A 10091-nucleotide genomic window follows, 5' to 3' on the forward strand; every position below is an offset into this window, starting at 1 on the left:
TAAAGGGTTTATGTTTTGCATGAAGAAAAAAAATGCAATTATTATGTACATTTTTTCTCATATTATCACAGGAAATACCAGAAATTTTGTGATTGCAACTGACGCACAGCAAATTCCAGCTGATTGGCCCTCTCAGAAGCTTTAAGGGTGCAGGGAGCAAGCAAGGGAGAGGAAATCTGTGTGTAACTTGCATTTCCTGTCAGACATTTGCTTTGGTTCTGGACAGACGGAGGACAATAACCGACTTTGCTGCTGCTTGCAAAGAGGAAAAGCATGCAAAGCATGCCTAACCCAGTGCTACCGACATTCCCACGTAGTGTGTGAGACAGACAACAATGAAAAAAGAATGAAAAAGGAACAAAAACTACAAATAAGAAACATTTTTGAATTGACGAAATGCTTTATTCACAGAATATAGATAATTATTTACAGAGTATTTCATGGCAGTGATGGACGCATGGTCAGCAAATGAGAAACTCATGAAAATGACCCAACACACACTCACACACACACACACACACACACACACACACATTGCAGTAACCCTCATCTGTAAAAGCTGCCACCTATTAATTGGCCCGACAACATTTGTCAGTTACCATCTGTCAGTCTGATCCCCCCCGTCTCCTCCTACAGACCCCCTACCACCTACCCACCCCAACACCACACACACACACCACACACTCCTAAAGTCTTTAATCAAGTTGCAACACTTCTCCTCGACTGACGAAACCAACCCCCCTCCCTCTCAAACACCCAACTCCCCAACTCCAGCCCAAATTTAATCCCCAATAAAAACATTCAATAAAATCATTAGTCATATTAAGTCAGCAGGAGACATTTATCAAGACGACAATGTTTCTCTTCACATAGTATCTACACACAACACAGCATCATCGTCTGACCAAGTGCTTAAAAAATGAAGCAGTTATTTTTCTTTTTTTACATAAGTGTGGATGGAGTACATTTGTTGTAGATTTGTCACTCCTTCACTCCAGTCAGGCCACCCACCAGGCCACCAGACCCACCACCCATCATCCCCAAGTCTCTAGAGTCCCCTCTAGAGCCCGGGATGTCCGCATGAGGTACGGCCAGCCTGCCAGCCTGACAGACAACAGACAGTCTGGTATTCTGCCTCCAAACGTCTGGAGCACAGCTGTCCACGGTGCTTTACTCTCTGGAGGCTCTGCCAGGCACCCGGGTGCTGAAAAGCAAGGCCCACAACCCTGGAACCCTCAGTGCCTGAGAGTCCACAAGGTATGTGCACTCTTGCACTCTTGTGTCAAAGTCCGGGGTGCAATCCAAGAGTCAATAAAAACATCTGGGACGTCGTTCGTTCACACAGGAGAAAGCCAGTTCTTCAAGATGTTTCTTTTGAAGGAATACGTGAGGATGTGCGTCTCCAAGATCTGTAGAGTCACCTCTGAGTAGAAGGCTTGAACAATAAGTTGTAGATGAAGTTGAGGAGCTTCTACGAGATCCTTCTTTGTCTTTGTCAAGAGTTACCCAGAAGGAGGCTTGATTGAATGAGATCTCATGGGTCTCAAAAGTTTCTTTAAAGTTGGTGAAGGCTTTGAATGAGACAGAGCAGTTGCCTGTAAGAGTCTTTTAGAGTTTTTAGAGTCTTGTCTTGTTTTAAGGATGTTGAGATTGTTTCTCTTGATCGATCTAAAGGCAGCTTCTGGCTTCTTTAGGCAGCTTCTGGTCCCATTTCAAAGCCTCCACACCACCCTCCCTCACACCTTGGTCGCCAGTGATTGTGCCTCTGTCTTCTGCGAGGACAGGGAGCTTGGCGGGCTGGTATGAAGCGCCTTCTTCAGGTTCAGCAGACACAGGCACTGGGAGCGGAAGCGCAGGTCAAAGAAGGCGTAGAGGAACGGATTGAGGCAGCTGTTGACGTAGGCCAGGCAGGTTGCGTAGGGGTGCGCCAGCAGCAGGAAGCTCAGCAAGGTGCAGGAGTCTGGTGCCAGTCCCAGGTAGGACAAGGCATCCATGCTTTTCACTACATGGAAGGGCATCCAGCAGGCTGCAAAAACCACCACCAGCGTGGTGATGATCTTCAGGAGACGTCGCTTGCGCTGGTCCTCTTTGCGGAGGCTGTTGAAGTGGCGCGTGACGGTGGAGCCGATGAAGCCGTAGCACACCATCATAGCCAGAAGTGGGATGACGAAGCCAAGAGCGGTGGAGGAGATGCTCAGTCCAGCGATCCAGTAGTTTTCCTGACCAGGCTTTGTGATGACTGTGCTGAAGTCCATGGCGCAGGAGGTGCGGTTGGTTTCTTTGTCGTAGAGAGTGTTGCGGAAGAGCAGCGTCGGAGACGCCAAGGCACCAGATATGATCCAGATGGCAGCCAGAGATGCTCTCATGTGGCCTTGGGTGCGGAGCTGGGTGCTGGTCAGCGAGTGGACGATGGCCAGGTAGCGGTCCAAGCTCAAGCAGGTGAGGCAGAAGACACTGGCATACATGTTGAGCAGGACGATGTAGCTGCTGATCCTGCAGAGAGCCGCGCCGAACGGCCAGTGGTACTCCAGAGCGGTGTACACAGCCCAAAGCGGCAGGGTGACCACGAAGGTCAGGTCAGCCAGAGCCAAGTTTCCAATGTAGACGTCCGCAGCTCGTCGCTTGCCTTGGGCTTTCCAAACCGTGAAGATGACAATGCCATTTCCAGAAAGGCCCAGAATGAAGATTAGCATGTAGAGCACTGGGATGAGGGAGTATGATGGCCCCCACTCCTCAAAGTCACACATGCTGTTGTTGGAAGCCTCATCGTAGTCAGGGTAGTAGTCATCATTGAAGTTCTCCATGGTTCCTGCTAAGTTCTTGAGGAAAGTTCAGCTCAGTAGTTCTCAGATGTTCTCAGAGTTTCAAATCAGCTTGATCCAGATAGAAGCAGCAAGAGAGACAGACAGAAAGACAGACAGTCAGCAGAGCCTGTGAATCTGTTCTCAGAGAGCAGTCAGACAGTGAATGCCCTGAGAGACACACACTCTGCCTTTTTAAAGGCCAGAAACCCCACACCCCTCCAACACCCCCAACCCCCACACCCCTCCTTCCAGACAATCCTCCACCCCCTAATGCTCCACCCCCACCCCCCTTCTGGATTTCCCACTTCCCTCCACCAGTCTGCGCCCCAGAGCAAAAAAAACATCCACATTAACTAAATAAAGATTTATATTTAAAGATTTACAGTTTTATATGCAACACAAAACCATGATAAGATAATGAGGATTAGCACTGGAGTAAATACAGAACACCAGCATGCTTTACCACAGATACAGTAACTGTAGAGCTGTTGTTTAAAATAAATAAATACATAAATCCTATAGTTTTTATTATTTTATATACACGTATTAAGATATGCATACAAAGTAGTTTAAAAACATACAGACATTGTGACAGTCACCTATTCACATTTCCATTTATATACATTTAAAACAAGCTATTGAGGATTAGCACTGGAGTAAATACAGCACATTAGCATGCTTTACTACAGATACAGTAACTGTAGAGCTGTTGTATACAATAAATAAACAAATACATACACAAGAACATCTTCATAAAGATTTTATAATTTTAGATACATAAATTAAGTGATACATATGGTTATATATAAACATACATAAACATACAGATATTAGCATATCTTCCTAGAGATACAGTAACTTTTGCTGACAATAAAGATACATAAATAAACACAAATACAAATTCCTGTACGTTTCATTTAATGATTTATTTATTACAACATTTTAATAATCTAAATATAGATGCTTAAATAAATGCCTTACAGTGCAGAGTTAAAAAAGAGAATGCATTTACAAAACACAGCAATTAAACTCATTATAAAATAATTACAGTTTTATAAGGTACAAGGTAAAAAAAAACAAAAAACAAAAAAAAAAACAAAGCAGATCTCTCAATTCAAGGGGAATAAGCAGGCAAGATAAGATAAGATAAGATAAGCAACTCATTTCGGCTCATTAAAACTGTGTTTGTCAATATATGTATCTTCAAAGATCTCTACATTATAGTCTTTTATTGTTTATATTAATTTATAGTCATTTTATATATATATATACATATAATTTATGTAGATTGTCATTTTAAAATGTATATTCATAATATATAATGTATATTACATGCTTTGTTATGTGTATGTATTTTTTGTAAGTAAATGTAATTTACTTCATTTCAAGCATTTCTATAGATCCATTTATCATTCTGATGAATCTGATCAAATATAAAGAATAACAACAAGATTCAACTTCAAGAAGTCAAAAAAGAAAAATAGCTAAAAAATGCTTAAAAGGTTTTTATCTGACATCTATATGTTTATATGTTTCTACACCTATTTAATACTGATTGTTTTTCCATGTATTAAATGTTAAAAATATCAATAACTGGTTTATATTATTAAGTTATTATTAGTATATATATATAACATTATGTAATTAAGTATTATTTATCCACTGTATTTTATAGTAATGTATATATGCACATACATATATAATGGGTTTAATGTGTTTATCAGATCTCTCAGTACAAACACAAGCACTTTGTTTATTTATGCTCATGTAAAGAGGTGTAATAACTGAGTTATTATATTATATAAGTCAGTGTTAGTCAGTGTGATGTGTTGGGTATCTGGATCAGTATCAGAGTGCTGTCTAGATCAATAGAACAAGTTGAGACATAGATCTACACACTCTATAGAACTGCAGTGAAACCGGGTCGAGCTGGAGAACCCGTGAACGACCCATTCACACGTTTATATTACCATCCCAAAACCTTGACACGGACCACCAAACCATTTCATACGTGTCTGTACAAGCCCACCCAGACCACCCAGTCCACCCAATACACCCAACATAGCTCCTAATGAGCCCTGAGCCTGAGATCCAACCCAGCAACTCCAGAACCAGAACTAGAACCAGAACCAGAACCAGGAGAGGAAACAGAGCTTAGCCGAGCTGATTTACGTACAGGAAAGAGAACAGAGAAGGGGTGATCATCATCATCATCACTCCCAATTCCCCGACAATTCCCACTGGGATTAATGGAAAACAGAGCCCTGGAGCTGGAGTGTCTTACTGGAAGACATGATGAATCATTAAACCTCACCAAATGAAGACCCAAAAATCTAAAATTTTGTCCAAAAATTATATTAATTAATAAAGTACAGACAGATCGACAGATAGATAAACTCAAACCCAGACAGGCAATTCAATTTCCTTATATGAAACACAAATCAACACCAAAATATTTGTGTTTATTTATTAAAAAACGAAACTCTTAATTTTTTAATATTTAAACCAAAAGCAAGATTGTTACTCATAAAAATAACAAAAATGCATCCCCAAAAACTAAAAACGTTAAGACTCCAAGATATTTATGTTTTAACTGTAAAATATTTATAGTATTTTACTTTATACAAGCAATACAAATGTAACATATTTGCTGAAGGAAAATATAAATCTGTCTGAAAGTTGGAGAGTGTGTCTAAACTCCTGCAGAGACTTAACATGGAAAAGAAATTAGTTTTTAACTCTTAATAAACATCATTTAACCAGCTTTAATCACTAACACATATACACCAGAAACACTGTTTTCAGGTTAAATCCACTATATTTTAAACATTATGTTATGTATAGACCATAATTTAAAGTCGTATCAAAGCAGAAAATTTAAACTAAAGTCTTGAAAAACACTTTCTATAGTATGAATCATGTTTTATTTCAAATTACATTATGTCTGTTTGTATATAGACCAAAGTTTAGACTAAGTTTAGAAAATCAGATGATTATTGAAAGGCACCACTGATGTCTTCAAGAACACTTGTAATTATATAAGTTTCAGGTAATAATACTATATGAAAAATTAGGATAATACATGTAGGAAAATTGTCTATTTGGTTGTATATAGAGTTTAGAGTTTTAAAAAACATTCAAATTAAAGGGTTATTATATCAAACCACTAAATTTATAAATATCTCGTATCATGTATTCTAGGTATACAGCCCTAGAAAAAACATAGACCACTTAAAAATTATGAAGTTTTTTTTATTTTACCAGATTGAAAATCTCTGGAATATAATCAAGAGGAAGATGGATGATCACAAGCCATCAAACCAAACTGAACTGCTTAAATTTTTGCACCAGGAGTAAAGGCATAAAGTTATCCAAAAGCAGTGTGTAAGACTGGTGGAGGAGAACATGATGCCAAGATGCATGAAAACTGTGATTAAAAAACAGGGTTATTGTACCAAATACTGATTTCTGAACTCTTAAAACTTTATAAATACGAACTGGTTTTTTTTTTTTTTTCATTATTTGAGGTCTGAAAGCTCTGCAACTTTATGGTTATTTCAGCCATTTCTCATTTTCTGCAAAAAAAATGCTCTAAATGAGAATATTTTTATTAGGAATTTGGGAGAAATTTTGTCTGTAGTTTATAGAATAAAACAACAATGTTCATTTTACTTAAATATATATCTATAAATAGCGAAATCAGAGAAACTGTTTCAGAAACTGAAGAGGACTCCAGAGCTGTAAAAACAGAATTTGGAGGTCTATAAAATCAGCAAATCAAACTATGATCAAATTTCACCATTGAATTCTTGAATAACCATTTACATACTATTAATGGTTTAAGTATAAAGTTATATTACTGCAGTATGTTGGAGTAATGAGAATTCAAACTTAGGAAAAATGCCCATTTAAATTTTTATAAACCAGAATTTAACATACTTAATTATTATGTGGGGGGCACCACATAGCATTTGTGCTTAGGGCATGCAAATGGCTAACACCAGCCCTGGTTATCTGATTACCCACATTCTTGTGAAGGCATTGATTGTGAAGGATTACTGATACACTCTGAATGTTCTGCAGTAATCAGACTATACTCTCTACGAAAATGCACTCAGTGTGTTTAAAAGAGTGTGTGTAGATAAATGTGTGTGTGTGTGTGTGTGTGTGTACTCTTGTACTCGGTGGTCCACACCCAGTAGGTCTGTTTCTGTTGGCGTCCACTGTGTGATATAGAACCCAATACAGCATCCAGTCAGACAGTTCACATCATCAAACGGACCAGAACACACACAGACACACACACACACACACAACCTGAACTCAGGGCCATCCCTCAGCACAGTGTGTGTTGGTGTGTGAGATAGCATCACAGTGTGATGAGATCTGTAGACGCACCAGGACCCCGCGGTGCATTCATCAGACTGGGGGACGGGGTGAGGGGACGGGGTGAGCTGATATATTTTGGGTGGATCTGTTAGGGAGTCAGTCGTATGAGAAACACAGTGGTTCAGGTCTAACAGGAAGAGAACAAAGAGCTTAAAATTAAAAAGCAAAAAAGAAATATGGGTTTCCTCCCAGGCCAAAGGGTTTGTATGCTCTTATTTGAATAGATAATTCATTCTAAACCGATGTAGAACAGAATTTACATTTAATAACATGGGTAAATCTTAGATCTATTGATATCTGTGTGTAGATGCTCATTGCAATGCATGTCATGTTGTTCATTGCTATCTTACACCCTACCAAATGTTGATGGTGTGTTCAGGTGCATTTCTGTGTATTGCTTGGTGTATCTTGGCAATGGAAAACACAGGTGCTCCACTGACAACAAAGACAAATGTCAATAGTCAGACGTTCATTGCTATCTTGGTAACACAGGCAGTCAACGCACATACACCCTCGCTTATTACACACACACATGAATACATCAACAATAAACATAAAGAACAAGCGTGAACGAGCAGGTCAGTTTCCTCTGCTGAGAAGTGCTAGACATGTCCAGGCAGCTGCACTGTTAAATTAGCAATCCGCCAAACTCAGAGTGCACCTGACTCTTAAAGGGAATGAGGAGCAAGTGACACTCAGCCCATGATTAATTAAGAGAATTAGTACATGCTTATGTGGGTTTTGAGCTGCGCACGGGATACTTTTCCTGTCGTTACGATAGCAAAGACACACTGACACGCCCTAAATGCCGCAAGCGGCATGGTGCACAGTCGACAGCTCACCTATAGAATTCTAAGATAGGGCCCTATGACTTATGTAGTGCCCCATATAGGTATTTGTGTTTCAAAGCTATATTTAAATCACAGTGTGATTTATTACCTTCCTACATCGTGATTATTAGGCCATAGCTTTATATAAAATAAAAATAGAATTAATAAACACAGGCCAAAGTAACAGATCATTTTCTTCAGCCCAACCCAACACAGATCAGGCTGGGCATTGTGTTAAGATCATGGTCAGTAAGTAATCAGATAACATAAGATCAATACCAAATCTTTTTTAATCTCTTTAATTAAAGTTTAATATGAGCACTACATTTATTTTAACTGTGATCTAAACAAACTGCTGCAGCTGTTTTCACTGTAGACCTGAAATCTTAATGTGCTCTCTTTGAAACTAGTCACAATTGGTGTGTGTGTGTGTGTGTGTGTGTGTGTGTGAGCAGGCGGGATCCTTCTCTCAGCACTTTGACCCATCTATCAGCACAAACACGGTCAGTGGCGCCAAGGCCCTGACCCACACAGACACAACTATCCTCCATCAACACACACACTCTCTCTCTCTCTCTCTATCTCTCTACGTCTTTCTCTCTGTCTCTCTCTTTCTCTCTCTCGCTCTCTCTCTTTCTTTCACTCCGTCTCTCTTTCTTTCTCTCTCTCTCTTTCTCTCTCTCTCTCTCTCTCTCCCTCTTTCTCACTCTGTCTCTCTCTCTCTGTCTGATTATATAGTGATTATATAGTAAATATACTGTATATAATCAAGCTAAATCCAGTACTTTTTAAAGTAATGTTATATATAATTAAATCCAGCCTGTTTAATTATTATTATACACACTAGACCTATCATCATTTTACTGGAGCCTGCAGTAATACAATGTAAAATATAATATATAAACTAATAGTAAATAAATAAATGAGATTTTATTATCACAATTACCTAAAATAGACAATAATCTATTAATTAAAAACTAAAAAAAAAATTGAAACCTGAGTTCAATTATTTAAATTTAAGTAATTTTGCAGTTTTTGAACCTTTTGTTATAATGTGAATCTGACCATTGTTCTTTAGAATTCCAGTGCAAGTACAGTTGCTGTTTTAGAGATTGCCCAACAGCCACAATATACATATATTTGGAACATTTTCAGAAAATGAGAAATGGCTGAAATAGCAAAAAAAGATACAGAGCTTTCAGACCTCAAATAATGCAAAGAAAACAAGTTCATATTAATAAAGTTTTAAGAGTTCAGAAATCAATATTTGGTGGAATAACCCTGGTTTTTAATCACAGTTTTCATGCATCTTGACATCATGTTCTCCTCCACCAGTCTTACACACTGCTTTTGGATAACTTTATGCCTTTACTCCTGGTGCAAAAACTCAAGCAGTTCAGTTTGGTTTGATGGCTTGTGATCATCCATCTTCCTCTTGATTATATTCCAGAGGTTTTCAATTGGTCTTTTTTCCAGAGCTGTATATGAATTTGAGTTTGTAGTACAGCTGTGTGGTAATGGGTGTGTCACTGGTTACACTCCACTCTATTTATAAAAGGGGCTTTTTCATATTTACACTGTTTTATGCGGAAGAGGATGCACTGCTGTCCAAAGCTAAATCACAGGTCACACACACACACACACACACACACACACACAACAAACACAAACACACACTCCAAGTACACACACATTTATTTTACTATATTTAGTATCGGCTGACATTGATTTTTGTATTATTGTTATTGTACAACTGTGCTACACCTACAGCTAACCCTGGCTTTAACCTTAATAACCTTTAAAACTGAGTTTTAATATCCTAATAAGATTATTAATAATCTAATAATCTTAATAATCTGGCTAATCTTAGAGACGTAATCCTTTTGCTTCTTTTGTTTTTTTTAACCCTTACTGACATGAATTATATTTTTGAGAAGACATAGGAAACGTTCCACTTTCGAATCAGGTGATTTAGAGCAAACAATCTCCCAAAACATGCAGACCAGGAGCAGAGATGAGAACCACTGCTTCATCATAATTCATCTAACAATAGTGCACAATGCAACGA

The 10091-nt window shown here is 38.5% G+C and overlaps 1 protein-coding gene across 1 annotated transcript; it reads right to left on the bottom strand.

Annotated features, from left to right (window-relative positions):
- Positions 1-380: 380 nt before the first annotated feature.
- Positions 381-2988, bottom strand: aplnrb (apelin receptor b). The gene has a single exon (XM_015602886.3). The coding sequence runs from the start codon at positions 2802-2804 to the stop codon at positions 1737-1739; it is 1068 nt and encodes a 355-aa protein (XP_015458372.2). The 5' UTR covers positions 2805-2988; the 3' UTR covers positions 381-1736.
- Positions 2989-10091: the final 7103 nt, after the last annotated feature.

This window comes from Astyanax mexicanus, chromosome 20 (assembly GCF_023375975.1).
Source record: "Astyanax mexicanus isolate ESR-SI-001 chromosome 20, AstMex3_surface, whole genome shotgun sequence".
Taxonomy (NCBI): Eukaryota; Metazoa; Chordata; class Actinopteri; order Characiformes; family Acestrorhamphidae; genus Astyanax; species Astyanax mexicanus.